This window comes from Protopterus annectens, chromosome 7.part0 (genome assembly GCF_019279795.1).
Source record: "Protopterus annectens isolate FY-2018-M chromosome 7.part0, PAN1.0, whole genome shotgun sequence".
Classification (NCBI taxonomy): Eukaryota; Metazoa; Chordata; order Ceratodontiformes; family Protopteridae; genus Protopterus; species Protopterus annectens.
Window position 1 is genome coordinate 735194080 of NC_056739.1, and position 23423 is coordinate 735217502.

Genomic DNA, 23423 nt, shown 5'->3' on the forward strand with positions numbered 1-23423 from the left:
TAATACAAGGGATTGCGCAACTCTCATCACCCAATCTTAAATATCAAAGAGAGACCTTTTAATTCAGAGCCATTTTTCAAAACCCCTTTAAGTCAGTCCAGCAAAAATCTTCCAGACTGAATATTGTATTCACATCCTGAAGCTCAAATTGTTGACACTGCAAACTTTTTCCCCTCATTATCTCTTGTATATTCCTGCCATCTTGGATGTGATAAAATGCTTACTTCCACATTAGCATTCACAAAAAACACAGATGCTTTTTTAAGGTTGTTTACCTTGGGATTACATTTTTAGTTTACCTTTTGGTCAGTCTTCAAGTGACAGTTTATTGCAGGCTTCATGGCAAATACATATTCCTTTATTTGAATGATTGCCTGATCTCAGCATCTACCAGCCAAGAAACTGTGTCATTTTATAGTTCACCGTGAATCTTCTCAACAACCTAGACTTAAAAAAAAAACCTCATATGAGATCTCAGTCTCATAGTATCGTTTCTGCTAGGATTCCTTCTGGACAACTCTTTGATCACAACTTTATTTCCTCAAGAAAAATGCTTTCTTGCAATCATCACTTCCTCTGTCTTTCTCAACAAAAAATGTCTACTACAAAAGAATATCAGAGATTTCTAAGTTTTATGTCCTCTTCTATCATTATGTGATTTGTTTTGCCAGACCACATAAGATGATACAGTTGTTCCCCAAATCTGTTTGGGCCCAACACTGTCATCTTTTTTACAGTTCGGGTTTTCAGTTTTGTGTGGAGAGACTCCCTTTAGTGGGTCAATCAAGTCCTAATCAACCTGTGTGGTCTTTCTCACCCCTAGTCTCTCTGTCTGTGGTTGCAGACACCTTGAACTTTGCTTGGGAGTCTTTCTTAAGATGTCAAGGTCCAGGTAATTTGGGAACCACAACACAGGCTGAAATGCATAAACCTAAAAGAAATGATGGCCTTTATAAATATCTGAAAGCACCAAATCCGCGTTGTTGATGACAAGAAACTCTCTTAATAGTCATAGACGACACCACAGTTAAGTGATACGTAAACAAATTGGGGAATAAGATCTTACCCCCATTTCCCACTAATTACCATATCGATGAGATCCTCTGAACACTGAAGGCATTATAAGAGATCTGGGGACACAGGTTGACAGCAACCTCTCTTTCAACCACCACACTGCCACTCTGGTCAGAAAGTCCTTCTATGTGGCACATCTCATAACCAAGGAATTTGCATCCAGGAAGAAAGAGGTTATCATCTCTCTCTACTCTTCCCTCATTAGGCCAGTCATCGAGTATAATGCCTCATTTGGCATGTACCTCACTAGACATATGCCACAGATGGAGAGGCCACAAAAGTACCACATGAAGAGGATCCTAGGTCTTAAACACATGTCCTACATGGACAGACTAAAAAACTCCAGCTATTCCCTGTCTCATATCGTCTACTAAGAGGTGATCTCTGCTTGACTTACAAAGCCATGTCTGACCCAGCTCTGTTACAAATGCTACATCTAAAGAAATCCCAATCCCTGCGCACCACACACTCCAGAGACCTTAACCTCATTACCACAATCAACAGAACATGCTGGAGAGACAGGTTCATAACCCAGAGACTGCCCATGCTCTGGAATAGACAGCAGAGCACTTCACTGGACCTCTTCGAGAGAAATCTTAATGAGTGGATTGAAATAGAAAGTTCACTCTGGAGATCACTACAGTGGTGTTCTGCTTGATAGAGGCACTGGGAACTAACGTCAGGCAGCACGATGCAAGGGCACTTCTATGGGCTAGGCTTGTAAAGGCTCCAGGGCCATTAGCCTAGTACATACCTATGAACATAGTATTGTCGGGTGTACTTGACATAACAATAGATGTTCAGATTGATCGGCTTGCCAGGGTGGGGTACCCTTCTGTGTTTGCCCTTCTGACAGGATTTTCTGTGATCTTTAGCCTTCAGCCTCCCTCTTTTGTGCAAGAAGATACTGCGTTTTGCCACATCTCTCTTATACTAACACAGCTTCTAATTCCAAAGACAGATATATGGCATGCAGGTAAGGAGACTGGAGCACTGTAGATTAGCTGGGCATAAGGTATCCTTGGCAGGATATGTTTGTTGTAATGGTTACTTCAACAGTGATCTATTCGAGCATCTACCATTATGGTAAGTAAACCATGTAATGGTTGCCATGTACAGCAAGGCTTTGTATAGTAAGTGCAAAGTACCTTCCCACGTCCACATATATTTAGACTGCTTTTAAGCTAGCAGCTGTGTATGAATTTTCTTTGTCAAACAAGTGTTTGTTTTTTCATATTGTGTTTGCTTAGTGCATATGGCTTGAACAGGGGAGGTCTGGAGCTAGGTGCGTATTGCTGTCCTGATACTTTACGTTGTGACTTGCAGTGGCAGAAACTATTTATGTTCTTCAGCACTTGAGCTAACAAATTGACCGCAGTTGTACTGTGGTAGTGAATTAGAGAAATCTGCTGCAAAAGTCATTCTTGCAGATCAGTTGGTATGAGTACATCCCTGGTTATTGTCTTCATCTTTTTGATTCTGTATCATATGCTTTTACTATGTTTCTGTAATTTCTAGTAAGATGTGTTATTGAAATCAGCACCATTTCATTTTTCAAAAGTAACAGAACTCTAAAGACTGTAAAAGTGTTAAGACTCTGGGAGGCATGTTTTTAGCAGATGATTCTGCTGCAGTAGTGTAACACTGGGATGCTTTATTGTAGGCTACTGGAGTGTGAACAGTTCTGGCATATTTCTTTCACACAGGCAAGTATCGGTGGTAGTCACCGTAGTGTTTTCTTACATAGTTTGTATAAAGTTTCCCAAAATATGAATTAAATGGAAGATGTTCTTCAGTATCTGTTGTCTGCAGGTCCAAAAAAAGTTGTGAAAATTTTAACAGTTAATAAAAGGAAAGAGTTTCAAATGCTTGTCTCTGTCTCTCTCTTTTCTTTTTAAAAGCCTCGGCCAACCTTGACGCTGTCACAGACATCCCAGATACAGGCTGTCACGCGTTCCCCAAGCATCATAAAAGTTCCCAGCTCCATTACACTGCCAGTACAGACATTGGTATCTGCACGTCCATCCACGCCAACACAACCTTCCCCACCTCCAACGAAGTATATAGTGATGTCTTCAACTTCCGGTACTACTACATCTCAACAGGTAAGTTATTTGAGAAAATCTGTGAGCACCTGTTGTGGCTACCTTATGTAAAATAGTGTGATTTCTATAGTCATGTCCTTGTCAGCAGTTTATAATATCACATTATGCTGGTTTTGAGAGTTACAATTCCAGATGAGGGATTGAATTAAGTCCTGCCACTTACTTGAGGGTTGGTAATATGCTCTTCATGCCTTCAAATTCTTGATTCTTGGTATAATTATTAAGTTGTTCCACATCATCTTGTGTAAGAGGTGTTTCTGCCCCTGTTGGAGAATTTGTATGTATATTTATTTGTACGTTTGTCCATCCATCCACTGTTTTTGTGAGGATTTTGGTGACAACAGACTGAGTGTTCTGCACCAGACATACTTATTTCCAGCCACAGTTTCCAGCTCACTTTCTGAGCTCCCAGGCATTTCCCTGTCAGAAAGAGAGGTATAATCTATCCAGCTTGCCCTGAATCTGCCCCGAGATCTCCTCCAAGTAGGTGGCACCCAAACTAATTCAACGGACTCCTCTCAACACAGAGGAATAGTGGCTTCTCTCAGACCCCTTTCTTTGATTTTCATGTTCTTTACTGCGTCACGGAGAGTGAACCCAGCCCCATTGTGAATGGATCTCATTTCTCCTGCTTGTGTCTGCTGCATCATATTTTTGGTCACTATCCAAAGCTCATGACTGTAAGTGAGGATGGTAAAACAGATTAACTAGTGAGAGCTTTGCTCTGTGACTTGGTTCTTTCTCTCCACCACCCAAGTCCAGTACAATTCATAAAATGTAGCACTGTCAATGCACTCATCTGTTACTTGGTCTCCCAGTTGTCTTTGCCTTCACTCATCAACAAAAACCCAAGATATATACATTTTCCACCTAAGGTAACTTCTTCCCCTATAGAAAACAATGTAAGTGTACTTGTCATATGAGCATATCTTGATCACTAGGTAGCAAAATATTTTCCTTGCATTGTTTCTATCATAATGATAAAGAAATGGGACTCTAACATCTAAACTTGCAAGAGGCAAAGATGTGGAAAGGTGACCCTTTGGCTATGAAAGTTTCCATTACTGGCCAGTGAGGAAAAGAATCAAGCTATGAAACTCTGGGGGGTATATGTGGTATACTGGAATTCAGGTAATTTGAAGAATGTCCTCCTCCTGCAAGTTTAATTCCTGCACTACCACTTGTCAGTGAATTGCAGTAAAACTGCAAGACAGAAGCCTATTTTCTTTTACTAGTCAAAGTCTGCATATTTGTTTTTTTTTTATTTAGCAAGGCAGTTGTCATGACTTACAGGAAATGCTCCTTTTTTGGGGGAGGAATGAGGAAATGAGAAGAAAGTAAAAGAACCTTGATTGGGACTGTGAGAGACGAGCACTGTACAATTACCACGAGAACAAGAATATATAGTGCTTAGGCTCTCATTACAAGAACTCTCCTTCAGAATGTACCCTATAAAACTAGAAGGGAATGCCTGTCTGTTGAGTGCAGAGGGATGGAGCACATCTTGGGTTCAATTAGTGACTGAAGGAGCCAGGTAGGAAGGGTGAGGAGTGAAGAGGTGTGACCTGCTTGTCTTCCCTAGGGGGTGGGAAAGGATGTAGGCATTTGAGAGAGCACATCTAGAGATGCACTTTCCCTGATAGAGAAACCACTACTCATTCTATAGGGAGAGGGACAGTGCTTGGAGAGGAATATCCCTAGTGGGGTGAGGGATGTCCTCCTGTGTCAGCCCACTGTGTGGCTCTCCTCAGTTCTTCACTGGGTGCATGGAGGAAGCTAGGGCATAAAACAGAAAAGCCCTCAAACTTCTCTAATAGCTGCCTAAAAAGGGGCCTTTCCAACTTGGCTCTTCCCCAGTAATGTGGAATGAATGGACCTGTTGGCCAAAAAAAGGTTGATGATTGACAGAGAACATGGGTAGAAGAGAAAAAAAAAGATAAGAGTTAACTGATTTGTTGTCTTCACAGTAATAGGCTGATTTGTTGTTGGCCAAGTTAAGGGCTTTTAGGCAGCTTGAGAAGCTCATAGTTGAGTACTAAGCAGTCATTCTGCAGGTCATTACAAGACTAGTCATAATCCATATTTGGAATTGTCCATCTATCCACACCAAGGGCAGTACAAGATAGACCAGGGTAGAATCTGAGGCTGTCCATCCAGTTGTCCACGTCCACCTTGAAGATGCCAAGAGTGCAGCTGTGTTTGACATGTACTAGAAGTTTGATCAAGGTGGGGGATTTTTTGGGATAGGAACTATCAGATGTTAGAATCCTGTTTGTTTTCATTAGTATCTGGGCTGTCCTGTTCCAAGCATTGGCAGTTTGATGGTAAAATACTTTAGAGCAGAGTTGGCCAAGATCTTGGATGTGTCTGGGAGGTGCAAGAACGGATGCTTTGAATTCTGCATGCATAGTCACAGAAGCTCAGAATAGAAAAGAAAAGATTTTGACCGTAGTCCCTGCCCTGTTTATATTTCATCAGAAGGCATAAGAGGAGGCTGTGTGGTCTCAGTGCTTCAGAAGGCAAGAAAAGGGGTACCCCTGATCCCCAGAGGGGTGAAAAGTGCTGTGAAAACAGGAAGAACTGACCAGAGGTCCTTTGGATGGTCATGGAGGTTGAAAGGCCACAGCAGGACTGATGTCCTGAAATCCCTTATATGGTCATGGAACCCAAGTGTAGTACATAGACTGTGAACATATTGTTTCCAGTGGGGTGCTGAATGCTCTTCCCCTTTCTGACATCCCAGCAGTGCAGCTTTATTTCTCTGAACGTTTGTGAGGGATGGGGGTTAATGGTCTGGGCTGTATCATGAAGTATTACGTCTTGATGACAGGTCATTTGTTGCAGTTGAGATAATACTTTCAACTTCTGTGCTTAGTTCTCTGTGTTTAAGGATGAGGACCAAAGTTATTTTGGATATCCAAATTTTGAACTGATGCTGTTGAAGCAAAAAAGGAAGAAAAGCTTATCATATGATGCCTCCTTGCCATTACTACATTGTAAGAGGTTTTACATTAACTGTTGTAAAACTCTTGATTATGCAAAGACCCCCCATTCTTCTTCTTCTTTCGGCTGCTCCCATTAGAGGTCGCCACAGCAGATCAACTGTTTCCATTTCTTCCTGTCCTCTGCATCTTGCTCTGTCACACCAACCACCGGCATGTCCTCCCTCACCAGATCCATAAACCTTATCTTAGGCCTCCCTCTTTTCCTGTTACCTGGCAGCATCATCCTTAGCATCTTTTTCCCAATATACTCTGCATCCCTCCTCAGCACATGTCCAAACCAACGTAATCTTGCCTCTCTGGCTTTGTCTCCAAACCTTCCAACCTGGGCTGAGCCTCTAATATACTTATTCCTAATCCTGTCCATCCTCGTCACACCCAGTGCAAATCTTAACATCTTCAACTCTGCCACGTCAAGCTCTGACTCCTGCCTTTTTGTCAGTGCCACTATCTCCAACCCATATAACATAGCTGGTCTCGCTACCCTCTTGTAGACCTTCCCTTTCACTCTTATTGGTACTCGTCTGTCACAAATCACTCCTGACACTCTTCTCCACCCACTCCATCCTGCCTGTACTCTCTTCTTCACCTCTCTTCCACACTCACCATTACTCTGAACTGTTGATCCCAAGTACTTAAACTCATCCACCTTCACCACCTCTACTCCCTGCATCCTCACCATTCCTCTATCCTCCCTCTCATTCACACACATATATTCTGTTATAGTCCTGCTGACCTTCATTCCTCTTCTCTCTAGAGCATATCTCCACCTCTCCAGGGTCTCCTCCACCTGTTTCTTGCTCTCACTGCAGATCACAATGTCATCTGCAAACATCATAGTGCACAGGGACTCCTGTCTGATCTCGTCTGTCAGCCTGTCCATCACCATTGCAAATAAGAAAGGGCTCAGAGCTGATCCTTGATGTAATCCCACCTCCACCTTAAATGCATCCGTCACTCCCTCAGACCTCACCGCTGTCACACTACCCTCCTACATATCCTGTACCACTCTTACATACTTCTCTGACACTCCCAACTTCCTCATACAATACCACAACTCCTCTCTAGGCATCCTGTCATATGCTTTCTCTAAATCCACAAAGACACAGTGCAACTCCTTCTGACCTTCTCTGTATTTCTCCATAAACACTCTCAGAGCAAACATCGCATCTGTAGTGCTCTTTAATGGCATGAAACCATACTACTGATCAATCATCACCTCCCTTCTTAACGTAGCTTCCACTACTCTTTCCCATAACTTCATGCTGTGACTGATCAGTTTAATCCCTCTGTAGTTACTACAGCTCTGCACATCACCCTTACTCTTAGAAATCGGTACCAAAACACTTTTTCTCCATTCCTCAGGCATCATCTCACTTTCCAAGATTTCATTAAACAAGCTAGTTAAAAACTCCACTGCCATTTCACCTAAACACCTCCATGCTTCCACAGGTATGTCATCTGGACCAACAGCCTTTCCGTTCTTCATCCTCTTCATAGCTATCCTTACTTCCGCCTTGCTAATCCACTGCACTTTATGATTCACTATCCGCACATCATCCAACCTTCTCTCCCTCTCATTCTCTTCATTCATCAACCCCTCAAAGTACTCTTTTCATCTGCTCAACACACTCTCCTTGCTTGTGAGTACGTTTTCCTCATTATCCTTTATCACCCTTACCTGCTGGACATCTTTACTAGCTCAGTCCCTCTGTCTAGCCAATCGGTACAGGTCCTTTTCTCCCTCCTTAGTGTCCAACCTTTTATACAACTCTTCATACGCCTTATCGTTAGCCTTCGCCACCTCTCTCTTTGCCATGCACCTCGTCTCCTTATACTCTTGTCTACTTTCTTAATCTCTTTGAAAATCCCACTTCTTCTTTGCCAACCTCTTTCTCTGTATACTCTTTTGTACTTCTTCATTCCACCACCAGGTCTCCTTGTCCTCCTTCCTCTTTCCAGATATCACACCAAGCACCTTTCTAGCCATCTCTCTTACTAGCTCTGCTGTAGTTACCCAGCTATTCGGTAACTCTTCACTGCCACCCTGTGTCTGTCTTAACTCTTCCTTGAATATCACCTCACAATTACCCTTTTTCAATTTCCACCATTTGATCCTTGATGCTGCCCTCAAACTCATCCTCCTCTTCTTGATCACCAGTGTCATCCTACAAACTACCATCCTATGCTGCCTAACTACACTATCCCCTGCCACGACTTTACAGTCTCCAATCTCCTTCAGACTGGCCCTTCTACATAAGATGTAATCCACCTGTGTGCATCTTCCTCCACTCTTGTATGTCACCCTATGCTCCTCCCTCTTGTTAAAATATGTATCCATCACAGCCATGTCCATCCTTTTCGCAAAATCCACTACCATCTGACCTTCTACATTCCTTTGCTTAACACCATACCTACCCATGACTTCCTCATCCCCTCTGTTCCCTTCACCAACATGCCCATTGAAATCTGCTCCAATCACCAGTCTTGATTTTTTTTTTTTTGTGTTTTTGGTAGCAACAAAGAACGGAAGAGCTCCGTTGCTGTAATCTCACTATGTTAAACGAGTTTAACATAGCGAGATAGCTTTAAAAAAAAAAGCAACTAAGATCTTCCTTTCTCTGTTGCTTTTTTTAAAGCTATCTCGCTATGTTAAATTCTTTTAACATGGCGAGACATCTTTTAAAAAGCAATGGAAATCTTCCTTTCTCCATTGCTTCCACACACAGCTCTGATGTACTGCGTAAGCATATGCATGCACAGTACATCAGAGCTACCGCAGAATACCGGACAGCTGCGGAAGGGCAGCAAGGAGGCATTATACAATGCCATTATTTAAGAAAAGTAAGTATTTTTTTCTTTAATAATGTCATTGTATAATAGCAATAACCCAATAACCCACTTCTGGGTGTGAGTAATGCTGGATTTACCCACGGTTGTCTTTGTTTGGCCACTCGGGCTTCACCCTCGTGACCAAACCACACCAACCGTGGGTAAATCCAGCATTACCCACACCCAGGCATGGGTTATTGCTTAATCATTCTTTTCTTTGAGTTTAATGTGCATTACCTCAGTCATTTTTTTCCTCTGGATTAAAACCAGAGCTATTACAAGGTCTAAAGAACTTGAGTATGAAATTAAATAAAAAATGGTGTACTACATACAAATTACTGTCATGGTCTGGGAATGTCTGGATTATGTGAGGCAGTGTAACATGATTCTGTACAGTTACTGTAGCAACCTGGAATGAGAACCTTTTAATTTCCCGAAGCTGATATGCCCAGACATGTGTTTTGAATCTGGCAGTGCAAGGTAAGATTGTCTGTATCTTGGCAGTACCAAACATGAGGGCAAAGGAAATGGGGGCCTGTGCTACTTATCCTTGCCTCCCACTTCCTTCATCACATTGCAGCCCTACCACCAGGTGATGTGGTCTCTGAGTTAGCATAAAATTAAAGGATGGAGTGTAGAACTGTTGGCTTCTTTTACCTTGCTGCTGATGTATATGTTTGTCTTCATTTTTTGTAGAAAATAAACTAAACTATATTAATATTTATCATATTTATGCAACATACACAACATATTTTCTTTCTTTCTTTTTTTTTTAATAATTATTCACTCCAGCATTACCTAAATTGCTCAGTTCTTGCCTTCCCTTAAACCATACTCCTCCTCTACATTATTCTGTATGTACTGTTCTTACAAATTCCATTTATTTCTGACTATAATTTGCTCCATCCTTTTTCTAAAGCTCTTACCTCCAGGTATTGTAAAATGAATTACCATTCCAGTGGCCTAAGCAGTATGTACTTCACTGGCCAGCATCCAGAAGCTTTGACTGCCTTCCAAGAGACACCCCTGCCAACCAGGAGGTTTTAGAGTGGTCCCTGTAAAAGGCAGGAGGAGCGAAAAAAGCTAGATGAGTTTTTGCTGTTAAAGCAAGCACCTGTTTGGTGGCCTACCTTTTCAGTTGGCTGTGATCTTCTAGCTGGACAGAAAAGTCCCCACTGGGGAAAGCTTACCTTCTAAAATTAATTTTTTTTGTGGAAAACTTGTATTATTTTGGCAAGAATTTGTGTGTGTTTGTGCTTGTGGAGACAAAATGACACTCCTGGCAATGGTCATTACCCTAAATTCCTGAAAATTCACTCTTGCCCAAGGAATCCGAGTTCTCTGTTTCCTTCCATTCTGCACAACATGATGTCCCAGGGAGTAATAGAAGCAGTGCCCCAAGGATTTTTCTGGTCCCCAAAGTAGAAGATTCCTGGAGGCCAATACTGAATCTTTCCACTTATACCTCCATGTCATGATTCCCAAGTTCAAGATGTTATTTTTTTCAGTAACTTGTAATCCCAACTCTAGCTTTCTTGGTAAAACTAGACCCAAAGGACTCCTGTTACTACATTTGTATTGCCAAATAGCCTAGGCATTTGTTAAGATTTACCGCATCTGGCCTACAGTATCAGTTCTCTGATTTGCCCTTTGCACTCAGCACTGCACCAAGGGGTATAAAGTGTATATGTAGTTTGCATGCAGAGTTCTTAATGCTTTGTAGGGAACTGAACGTTTAATCCAGATCAACAGTAAGTTACCTCATTAATGGATTCTCTCTTTAACTGTTATGCTTAAAGCATTTACATTCTACCTTATTGAAGAGGTACTCTGATGGTGTCTTTTTGAACCCTGTGAGAGAATCATGACACTTTAGGCTCAATTCTTTGGAACAAACTTCCAGCTGAAGTAGTGTAGAGAAGGCTCATTCGTCAAGGATCGTTTTATATAGGGGGGGTGAATCAGGGAGATTATCTTGGCTGTTTTTTAGGGGGCAGTTTTTCTGTGAAGGGGAGTTTTCTTTTTAACAGAGGACAGTAACCCTCTTTTAAATATTTTATATAGTAAGTGCTGAGTAGATATGTGGATCATTCTGTTACTAGGAACCATTGTAGAAGGTTGTGGTGTGACAGAGTCTGCCAAGAGAGTATATCTCATAATTCTTTTTTCAGGAATTTGCATCCTGTGTGTTACAGGCAGTAATGTAAGTCTGTATTCTAGTTTGTCTAGTTTGTAGAGGACATTTTTTCTAGGCTTTGCAGACAGTAAGAGAAAGCAGAGTTTTAGTTGTAAAGGGCTTTATTAATGATACTGTCAGTATGAGTAAAGAAGGATAGAAATTGATGAGAGACCTGTATATTTGTTACAAAAGGAACAATATTAACTTGATTATCTGTGATGGTAATGATTGGGAAGTGAGGAACTTTGTTAGGGGAAGAGAACAGAATAGTAACTTATGTTTTGTGGTTAATCAGAAGATTATTCGGTTCAGATCATTGGCAGTAGTGAAGAACTGCTGAAGATGAATTTATGGGATACTTATTGCTTGAAGGAATAATACATAATTTGAGTAAAAAGTAAGATCCAGTTTAGGGAAGTCTTCGGTGAGTTTATTAAAGAGGAATGAAAATAAATGTAATGGGCCTAAGACAGAGCCCTACCAAAGGCTCTTTGAGAATACATATGGTTGTTAATGTTTACTTGAAATGTCCTGTTGGCAAGGTAGCTTTGGAGGTACTCTTCCTGTAGTAAGGCGCAAGTTGTAAGTATATGTTTAGTGGTGTCTTTGACCAAAGTTACATTTTAGTAATTTTAGTTTGTAGTTTACAGTTTCGAGTGATATGGTCATGTTGTTAGACAATCACAGCTGTAAGGAGAATTGAATTGATACTGCAGCTTGAACCAGTTGCTAAGCATAGAGTTGTATCATGTTGCCTGTCAAAGAGAGAAGACCATAGCTATAAAGGTCTTTATGCAACTGCTTGTAAAAAGAAAAAAAAAAGGTTTTCAAATATTTTGGCCAGAGAGGGAACAATAGGTTGGATGTCCTTTCAGTTTTGGGTGAGGATACTTTTTGGAGAGAGAAAATTATGGCATGTTTTAAGGCTGGAGGTACAGTTGCAAGTATATGCTAATGGCTTGTCAGTTTTATCTAAGCAAGTAGAGTGGAGTGAAGAGAATTTTAAGGAGAGTTTCAAGTTTTGTAAAAAGGTTGTAGTTTTCCCATCAGAAATCTTTGTGTAGTAAAATGTTTTTGAGTATTCTGCTAAAGGGTGCATTTGAGGTTTTTGGTTATTTTGTGAAGCTGGGTAGTCATAGGTGGATGTATGAAATAGGTGATTGTAGGTTTATATTCCTCTGAAAGAGTACTAGTTGTGTTAATATGTAAGCTACTGGAGAAGAAGGGGATATTTGTAAGTTGCCCTGTTGCTTTATTTCTTTGCAGAAATGTTTTGGATTGTCTGTGAACAGGTATTTGTTTTTCCTCTTTAAGAGGTATTTGGTTGAGTTAGTTGCAGCCTTAGATTGTTTTCTCAGGGAAAAATACATGTCATGCGGGTGGCTTATCAGTAAAGTTGTCTTTCTAGGTTAACCAGGCATTGCTGCTCAGTTTCACAAGAGTTGTGATATAGATGGTCATGGACATTTCTGCTCCCTTAGTCTCCTACATACACAGAGAAAAAGTTCTTTCTGGATTGCACATAAGGTTTTAGTGAAGAATGACAGAGCCTCTGTAGGGTTATGAAGCAGGTAGAGGGGAGACCAGCTGATTGCATTCAGTTAATAGTTAATGGTAACTAGTTTCTGTTGTAGGAGTGGTCTAACAGTTACTGTTTAGGGCACAGGCTATACTTAACTGACCACAGTGGTCAGTTAGTAAGTCTGGTAATATACTGATGTTTTTACATCGGTGTACCATGTTAGTAATAATCAATTGATGAATGATTTCCTGATCGAATGTTTGGTTGGTTGGGTGTTTTACAAGTTGGTGTGGGTTAAGATGATTTTTTTTTTACAAGTTGGTGTGGGTTAAGATGATTTTGTGTTTTGTTAAACTGTTTAGCTTCAGAAGCATTAGCATCAAAATTGAAGTCTCTAAGGGTAATGGTATTTTCACAGGGTCCAAATGGGAATATTTGTAAGATGGTATCCTGTCTTTAATAGCAGTGAGAGAGGAGGAAGGGGGGGTTTAGATGGATGCACTAAGATGTGTATTGTTTCCTATGGTTACTTTTAATTTGTACCCAGTCTGGGGCTTTATTGTCAAACTGGTTAGCTTTAGAGGAGTCTGTGATACACCAGGATGCATTTTCTTTAACAATGGGTCCACCATTACTCTTGGACCTGGTCTAACATATTGTCCGTTTTCACAGTCTTGCGGATTTACTTCAGCTTTGTCACTTATGTGAAGAGTAAATGTTAAATGGGGGAATAAATATGGGGTATTATCCATTATGTGTGATATTTATTTAGGATAAGTATAGTATGCCGCGGTGGTGCAGCAGTAGCGTTGTTGCCTCACAGCAAGAGGATGTTCTTCATCTCACATTGCTGCAGTCCTTACACTTGGGTAGTCCGCTGTCCTCGGTCGGCCCGAATATCAAAGTATAAGGCTGACGTCGGTCAAAGCGCATTTGACTGACATCAGGACGTCAGGGTACAAATGCGCATGACCAACGTCATATCCTCAGTCTTTTTTGCCGCATGGTCCGATGCAGAAGCAGTATTGCAAGTGCCGGTTGGCGTTCTGAAATTTTTCGATTCCGGAGTTTCAGACCGAGTCAAAGTTGGCTAAGTACCCCGTTGGGGAATATTTTGGTTTTTTCTTGCCTCAGTGGTTAAACGGATGTCAGAAAAAGTGAATAACTGCATTTCTTGTGGGAAACAGATACCGCATAGAGATTATCATACTTTGTGTATTCCTTGTTTAGGGCCTGAGTACGACGTTGTTGGGTGTCGCTCTTGTGCTAGATTCAATAAGCGCACTATAAAGAGGAGATTAGATTGTGCCAGGTTAGTCTTCGGGAAGCGGTGCAATTATAAAATGCCGTCGGATGCTCCGACGCCCGCTTCTTCGAAGAAGCACAAGGACAAAGCAGTTAAGCCTAGGCTAGAGGAACCGTCCGTACCGGACGCCGGTTCTTTAGAGGTGTCGGTGGAGCCGGTGGTTCCACCGGAGGTTTCTTTGGGATCCCAGGGAGAGACCTTGTTGTTGCAGGATGTGGCCTCTCAGGAGGCAGGTCAGGGTGATGGGGCTTCTCAGGTTACTATACTCCCCTCCCTGCCTAGGGTGGTTAGGCCTTCTCCTTCTGTTTCCAAGACTTCTCCTAGAGGCAGGCCAGGTTTAGCTTCAGTTGGTGTCACCCCTAGTTCTTCTGGAACTGTGCCCAAGAAGCATATGCTTAAAATGGCAGAAGATTTGATTTCTTTGATTAGGGGTTCTTTGCCCCCTCCTGATAAGAGACCTAGGGTGGAGCCTGAGCTAGGGAGTTTTGAGCAGGCTTCGGATGTTTCAGAGTCCTCGGCTGAAGACTTGCAGGAGTACTCTCCTTATTCTGATTCTGATGTGGATGATTCTACTCCTTCTGCTTCTCCTCCTGAGGATTTTTCTTTTTCAGAAACTCTTCATTCCATGAGGGAGCATTTTAAGTGGGAAGGTCAGGACTTCTCTGATTCCAGGAAAAGGCTTAGGGAATTCTTGTTTTTACCCCAGCATAGGCCTTTGGCTATACCTCCTGTTTTGGATGTAGTGGAAGATGTTTTTACAGAAGCTTCTCTTAATCCTGATTCTTTGCCTCCTGCTCCTGTTAAACCGGATAGGTATTACAGGGTGCCTGAAGTTCATAAGTATCTTTTTAAGAGTCCTAGGGCAGACCCAGAAACTGTTAGCCAGGGGCCTAAGGGTGTTAAGGCTTCTGTTGTCAAGAATCCGGTTCCTGCAGATAAAGAAGCCAGGGCCTTGGATGGATGGGGGAAGAAAGTTTATACTTCTTCCACTCTGGCTATGAGGGCTTTGAATTGCCAGTTTCACATGTTAAAATACCAAAACTATCTCCTTTCACAGTTGAAGTCTAAGGTTGATGCTCTGGCGGAAGGTATTGATTGTAAAGAGTTACAAGATTTGGTACATGTTTCTGAACAGGTGGGTAAGCATTCTTTGCAATGTGGTTTTGATGCTGTACAGGCCTCGTCTAGGGTGGCTGCCACTGGGTCAGTTCTTCGCAGGCACGCCTGGCTGAGGGATCAAAATTTATCTGACCATGTTAAAACAAGGATTTTAGATGCTCCTTTACAATCTGATGTGTTGTTTGGTTCTCCTGTTGAGGCAGTTTTAAAGAAAATGGAAGACAAGGCTAAGTCTATGCAGACTGTTAAAGATTTTTTGCAGGTTCAACCTCCAAAGTTTAGTAGAAATTGGCCTGCTAAAGGGTGGACGTATCCTTCTTATGATTCCCAGTCTAGGGGTAGATCTAGACGTGGTAGGGGCAGAGCTCAGGGCTCTTTCAGGCCTAGGACAGGAGTTCTCCTGCACAGTCTTCTGGTGGGGGCAGGGGTCAGTCCTTTCAGTAAACAGACCCAATGACCTACCTTTTCAGCTGCCAGAGCCTTCTCGTCTGGCAGCGCCTTTGGGAGGAAGGTTGGCACTTTTCAAAGAAAATTGGAGTTTAATTACCCAAGACAAATGGGTATTGGATATCATACACCAAGGTTACAGGTTTTATTTCCATACCTTGCCTCCTTTCAGGGGCATGCCAGACGTTCCTCCTCAACAAAGAATAGAGGCTCGCAAGCAAATTTCTCTGTTACTTCAACTAGGGGCCATACAGCCGGTCCCTATGCCAGAAGTGGGCCTAGGATTTTATTCTCGCCTGTTCCTAGTACCAAAGAAAGGGAACACGTGGAGACCAATTTTGGATTTATCTATCCTCAACACTTATCTGGACATTCCCAAGTTCAAAATGTTGACGTTACAACAGCTTTTACCTCTGCTGGGCAAAGATCATTGGATGGTAACTTTGGATCTCAAGGAGGCTTACCTTCATGTTCCTATCAGACTAAGTTGCAGGAAGTATCTGCGTTTTCGAGCTGGGACTTCTCACTATCAGTTCTCTGCATTGCCCTTTGGCTTATCTACTGGGCCCAGAGTGTTCACGAAAGTTCTGGCTCCAGTGATAGCTTTCTTCAGGCTAAAAGGAATACAGATCTATCCTTATTTGGACGACTGCCTGATTCTGGCTCAAGGAAGGGAAGAGCTTCTTCATCATTTGGAATATGTGATAGCAGTGCTAAGATGCCTGGGGTATTCTGTGAACGAAATAAAGTCCAGTCTAGTACCCTCTCAGGACATGTGCTTTCTGGGTGTAAGACTGAATACAGCAGCCCAGATGGCCTTTTTAACCCCGGACAAACAAAAGAATCTTTCCCTTTACTTCCATCGACTATCTCATCAGTCCGGGCTGACTGCAAGGACAGTCCTTCAAGCCTTAGGGTTCATGGCATCTTGTATTCTGGTGCTTCCCAATGCCAAACTGCATATGAGGAAGCTGCAATGGTATCTCAAAAATGTATGGACACAGCACTGCCAGGATCTGGACACTGTCATTCAAATAATACCTTGCATTCAAAAGGAATTTTTGTGGTGGGCTCAGGAATGTCACCTAAACAAGGGACTCTCTGTGACCCGGCCAGAGGCGAGTCAGATTTTAACGACAGATGCCTCAGACAAAGCTTGGGGAGCTCATCTAAATGGAAAGTGGATACAAGACAAGTGGCCTGCCAGACTACAACATCTACATATCAATCTGAAGGAGATGTTAGCAGTCCAGTTTGCATTAATAGCTTTCAAGGATTTACTTCTTCCAGGGCAGGTGTTGATTCTAACAGACAACACAACTGTCATGTGGTACATCAACAAGCAAGGGGGAACACATTCTTATCCTCTATGCAGGCAAGCAATGATTTTGTGGGAGACTGCTCTCAGTTTACAGCTCAATCTTCAGGCAAGGTTTCTGCCAGGAGCACAGAACTCCTTAGCAGATGTGTTGAGCAGGCAATTATGGATCCCCACGAGTGGAAATTGGATCCTCATGTATTTCAGAAATTGACAGTGTCATGGGGAACTCCAGACATAGATCTGTTCGCTTCTCCACTAAACCATCAGCTGCCAAAGTTTTGCACAAAAGGTTTCATCCCACAGCTTGGAAAGTGGATGCTCTTTCTTTCAATTGGAGCAATCTTCATGTGTATGCCTTTCCACCTCTGCCTCTCCTCTCAAAGGTACTTCTAAAGGTCAGACAGGACAAGCCAAGGATGATTTTAATAGCTCCAGATTGGCCTCGACAGCACTGGTACCCATTACTGAGAAGTCTGGTACGGAAGCCTCCATGGCCTTTGCCTTCGATTCCACACCTGTTGTCACAGGAGGACAGCCATTTGCTCAATGTCAAACTTCACTCTCTTCACCTAACAGCCTGGCATATTCTGTTTTGAACCATAGAGGGTCTCAACTTCCACAACAAGTTTTGAATGTGATTTTGGAAGCTAGAAGGCCTAGTACAAGGAAAGTGTACTCAGATAAATGGAAGAGATTTTTATTTTGGAGTGCAGCAAAGGGTTTTGATGTTTCTGAGCCCAATTTAAGTGTGGCTCTTCAATATCTTACTGAGTTACTGGACAAAGGTTTGTCCTTCTCTTCTATTAAGGTTCATGCTGCAGCAATTTCAGCTCACTATGAATGTGACCCTCCATTGTTTTCTCATCCTTTGTTCAAGCAATTTCTTAGAGGGGCAAAGAATATAAGACCCCCACGTAGAGCTCCTACTCCTGCTTGGGATCTCAATTTTGTGTTGGAGAAACTCACTCTACAACCTTTTGAGCCTGCAGCTACTTCTGAGTTGAAATATTTATCATGGAAGACTGCCTTTTTGTTGGCCATTACCTCTGCAAGAAGGGTTTCTGAATTACAGGCCCTTATGGCAGTTGAGCCTTTCTTGATTTTTCATAAGGATAGGGTATCTTTATGTACTAATCCTTCCTTTATGCCTAAGGTGGTTTCTAGTGTGGCTTTAAACCAAACTATTCATTTGCCTACTTTTTATGCAAATCCCCAAAATAAAGGGGAAAAGATTTTGCACACTTTAGATGTACACAGGCAGTTGCGATATTATTTGGACAGAACTAAAGGGTTCAGGCAGTCTCTGCAGTTGTTTGTTTCTTTTGCTTTGAGTTCTCAGGGCAAGCCTGTGTCAAAACAAACTATTTCTAAGTGGATTGGGTTTTGCATTGCTTTCTGTTATTCCCATCATGGCAAGGAGATTCCAGCTGGGATTAGGCCTCATTCCACTAGGGCTACTGCCACTTCGACAGCATTTTTGAGGGGAGTGGCGACCAAGGATATTTTGGAGGCAGCTACTTGGAGTTCAGTGCATACTTTCTCTAGGCATTATCACCTACCACTTTACTCTAAATCCAGGGCTGGTTTTGCCACTGCTGTTTTGCAGGGCATTTTGGCAGCTCCTGCTTCCTTGTAGTTTGGCCATCCTCCCTTACCTCTGCTTTGGGATTCTACCCAAGTGTAAGGACTGCAGCAATGTGAGATGAAGAACATAGTACAGTTTTGTACCTACCATAAATGTAGATGTTCAAGATCCACATTGCTGCAGTCCAATTTACCCTCCCTCCTTCCCTCTGTAGTTAGAGGTGGTTGTGTGGGTTGGGTTGTAAATATTGTGTATATTGTATATATTGTACATATAATTAGTGCAAGGGTGGTTGGTTGTTTGTTTGCTGTCTTTTGGTTTTGACCTTTATTTTTAGGGTCTTCTGACATCTGGGGCAAGAAAAGACTGAGGATATGACGTCGGTCATGCGCATTTGTACCCTGACGTCCTGATGTCAGTCAAATGCGCCTTGACCGACGTCAGCCTTATACTTTGATATTCGGGCCGACCGAGGACAGCGGACTACCCAAGTGTAAGGACTGCAGCAATGTGGATCTTCGAACATCTACATTTATGGTAGGTACAAAACTGTACTTTCTCCCGTTCGATTCTCGGCTAGAGTGCAGGGAGTGCCTTCTGTGTGGAGTCTGCATGTCCTCCCCGCGGTTGGGTGGGCGTTCGAAAGACGTGTGTAAATGGGCGTGCCTTCGTTGAAGGTTGAACGTCGAGCTGGCACCTCGGCGTTCGTCAAAATCTACTGCCAGTCATTAGCGGACTGGAGTTCCGCTGTGGCGACCCCTAACCGGAAAAAGCCGAAAGACAACAACATGGTTATGTTACTCTGCAAAAAATGACACTGGCAGTTAAAAATGCTTATAAATACACACATGCACACACACACACACACACACACACACACACACACACACACACATATATACAGGAAAAGTGATTTTTTTTTTTTCGTTTTCCAGAACTGCGTGGAATATAAACTTAGGGTTTCTTTAATTTTCCTCTTTTCACTTCCCCTTTCATTCATGTTACAGGAATTCTGGCCAGTTTTTGTTGGGTGTTTTAATTTCTTTTTGTATTTCTTTTGTATCATTTTATTTAAGTTTTTCAAATTTTTTATTACATTTATATAACAAGCTATTGAACTGAGTGCTGGTTAGTGAGTAGGAGTGTTTTTTTTAAGCACAGTTTTGAAAGGTGTGGGGATTCTGTGCACCAGGAGGTACTCTATATTTGCAGAAGAGTTGAAGATAAAAGTTGTAGTTCTTGTAATTTAGAAATAATGAAAAACAGTTGGAGGATAAAAAAGCATCTGATGTAAATCTTTATTCATTCCTTACCATTAGGACTTCGGTTCCATCCTTGGAACTGACCCGGCCATTACCACGCTCGCGCCAGATAAAAACTCTCAGCTAAGACCTACCCACAATGCCCCTCTCATCTCTCTAGATTTCCTTTGCTGCATTCAATGTCAAATGTGCCAAGCCTTCTCTCAAGCTAAGTGTAGTGTTTTTTGTGATTTTTGTATATAATTACCTTCCTCTAGTCAGTTTTCCCTTAAGATCATCTCTTCACCTTTAAATTTATATACTTTCTTTCTGAAACCTACCCTCTACCTTCGGTAGTTCTTTTCATACCATCGTTGGTACTGTTCCTCTCCCCTACCTTTGGTAGGCCATTTCATTACCACTTTGTGGTATTTCTTAGTACCATTGTTGGTACTTCTCTTTTCTATTTGTTAAAAAAAAAAAAAACCCTCTTCTTCTATAACCTTGCTGTTGTTTTTTGGTTGGTTAAATTGTAGTTTAGGACTATAGTGCTTGTGTAGTTCTATGATGTCTGATAAAGTAAAACTAGGATTTAAACAGTGTGATAAGTGCGAGCGTAAGCTGCCCAACTGAGATGGTCACGCCTGGTGTGTTTATTGTTTGGGCGTTGACCACATCAATGTATCTTGTGATATTGGTTCCAGCTTCAGCAACCATACATTGGCTGAATGTAAGAACAAGCTTATTCTGAAGGGTAGGCTGAAAACCCCCTTCTCGGAGGCTCTTTCTGGGATGGAGGTCTCACCACCTCCTAAGCATAAGGATGTGAAAAAGCATAAAGACAAACGGAGTCACTCGGTTCCGATATCTCTGTCTTCCTCGGAACCGAGTCGACACCTAGTTTCTCCTGCAGACAACTTCGGCACCACACTCAGTGCCACCCTTAATTCTGGCTCCAACCACTGTACCAGCTTCGGCACCATCCCCCTCAGTGCCGACCTTGGTTTTGACACAGGCTCGCTCCGACTACTGTACCTGCATCGGCACCATTCCCGGCTATGGTGATGATGTCTTATATGTCTCCACTGATACTGGCACTGTCAGTTCCGAAGGTTGAGCACCTTCCCAGAACCAGATATTCTCCCTCTTATGACTCCCTTTTGGGACAACAATGTAGCCCATTTCTTGAGAGACCAGAATCTCCATCAGCAGCTTCCTTCAGATCCACCAAGAGTCTTTCAGAACAAGGTGTAGTGAGGGTTATGGACCAGCTTTTGGCAGCTAGAGGATTACCCACCCTGCTAGATCTTCCTTTCATCTCGGAATGGAAACTGTCATGGCATATTCACCTGTATATCCTCCTCTGGCCTCCTCCCAGGTCTTTGAGATTTTGGTACCAATGGCCATCCCGGTGCATTCTGTCCCGACTCTGACAGTGGAGGCTTCCCTGTCAGCACTGATTGCTTTTGGTGCAATGACTCCTTTGGAACTGATGCACTCCCGGAGCAGTGATTAAGCTGTCGGTACTGTAGCACCTAGTTCGGTTCCTATTTTCCCGGTGGCACTGTCTACGGCCGTGGCTCTCCCGGCAGTCACCGGTCCTCTCGGAGCTCCTCACCTGGAAGTGGGCTCTTCAGGGTGGGATGTGACTCCGGTTCCGGGCTCCCATCCCTCCTCAGGCGGGCCTGCTTTCCAGGTGATGGAGAAGGGTCCTTGCTTCAGTCTCGCAGTTGGCACCATTGGCATCGACACCAGAACCCCCCCCCCCAGCATGCAGCTTGTTCCATCCCCCTACTCTGGGATCCCGCGCACAGGGGCCGCAAGACCTTCCCTTGAAGGGAACTCTTTCTCCGAAGTCCTCCTCAGAAGATCCCACTAGGGAGCCACCCTGGAAGAAACATTGCAAGAGGAAGCATCTTGATTCCCCATGAGAAATCCATCACCGAAGACACCGATTGCGATGAGGGAGGAGGGTGCCCACGGTCTCCCCCAGAAAACGTCTCATTTGGCAACATTCTCGAGATCCTCAAGCAGAGGGGAGACTGGAAGCCCTCTTACCCTTCGGAGGAGTCCGTGTTCTTGCAGGCCTTCCGTGCTCTGCCATCTATTTCCTGGGTGACCCCACCTGCGGATGAGCTTATTAAACTTATTGTGCAGCGTGCCTGGAAGGCCGTGGACAACATAGAACCTGTCCCCTGGAGGCCAGATAAAATTTTATCTACCCCTGAAGACCAGCCTAATTGGTCCAAGCAGCTGGTAGTGGACTCCATAGTCATGGCAGCGGCCACCAAGAGGGAACTAGTAGAAGCAGGCCTACACTTCAGCAGCCTTTGCCATTCGGTCGCTGAATTATCTGGTACACTTTACTCACCAACAAAAAGACTTAATCTCAGAAATGTCTGCCTCTTTTGGTGAGGGGTGTACTGCCTGAGGAGGTGCGTGATACTGTTGCCTATCAGCCGGCTACCCTGGAATCCATATCGAACTCCTCAATGCGCTTGATCTCTCACACTACCAAGGGGGCAGCTCGAGCAGCCACATCAGGCATCGTCATGAGACAGCATACTTGGATGCATTTGTGTGACTTCGCAGACCCCTTTAAATCTTCCTTTGTCAACGTTCCTGTTGACGAATCTTCCCTTTTTGGTCCCAAAGTAAGAGACACACTATCACGTAGTGAGAAGGATGGAAAGACCTTGTCTGCTGTGGGCATACGTTTTTTCACCTCCCAGAGATCCTACTGCAGAAACCAGAGGGGAGGGCAATTGTGGTTCAAGAAGTCCGTATGATCTTTATGTGACATTCGTGGTGAGCAATCCCCCTGGGCAGAGGGGGCAACTCATCTGCCAGACGCCCCTTTCGGGGCAGAGGGGGTCTGCGCAACCAGGGCACTAGAGATTCCTTCTCCGGCCGACCCTTCCAGCATTCCTGAACAACAGCCTGATTGCTTTCCTCTGAAAGCAGTCGGGGGTCGATTTTTTGCTGCACCTACAGGCCTGGCAGCTCATAACGGATGCATGGGTGCAGAGAATAATATCCACAGGCTATCATATCCCATTCGATCTTACTCCCAGACCCAAAAAACACATCTCCAATGTCCCATCCAGTCAGAGGGAGGTTGCAGCCTTAAAAATTGAAAAGCTGCTAAGAAAAAAAGAGTCATCAAGCCAGTACCACCAGACCAGAGAGGGTCAAGGTTTTACTAGATGTTCTTTTTACTGCCAGAAAGACAGGGGACTGGAGACTAATCCTGGAGCTCAGCTTACTAAACAAATTCATAAAACCTCAAAAATTCCAGATGGTCACGGTACAGTCTATCCTCCCCTTTCTGGGGAGGGACAACTGGATGTGCTCTATAGACCTCCAGGACGCGTATTACCACATAAAGATGGACAAACACTCCCGGAGATGTCTCTACTTTGGGCTGGAAGCCAATCACGATCAGTTCAGGGTACTGCCCTTTGGTCTCTCGACAGCCCCCAGAGTGTTCACCAAATGTATGGCAGTCGTCGTAGCTCATCTCCGACTACAAGGATTCCAGTTGTTTCCATATTTAAACGATTGGCTCCTTACTGCCATGACCAGGAATCTTCTCTTTCTCAGTCTCTCTTACACTCAAGGCCCTGCTCTTCACCTAGGTATCATGATCAACATGGACAAATCACAAATGTCTCCATCCCACTGGAATTC

At 43.2% G+C, this 23423-nt stretch overlaps 1 protein-coding gene across 2 annotated transcripts in view; it reads left to right on the plus strand.

Moving 5' to 3' along the window:
* TAF6 (TATA-box binding protein associated factor 6) overlaps positions 1-23423 on the plus strand; it is a 1437250-nt gene that overhangs the window by 1300652 nt on the left and 113175 nt on the right. For both annotated transcript variants that reach the window (XM_044077259.1, XM_044077258.1), the window contains one exon: positions 2976-3179. In XM_044077259.1, coding sequence (XP_043933194.1) covers positions 2976-3179 — 204 coding nt within the window. The remainder of the gene's footprint in view (positions 1-2975; positions 3180-23423) is intronic.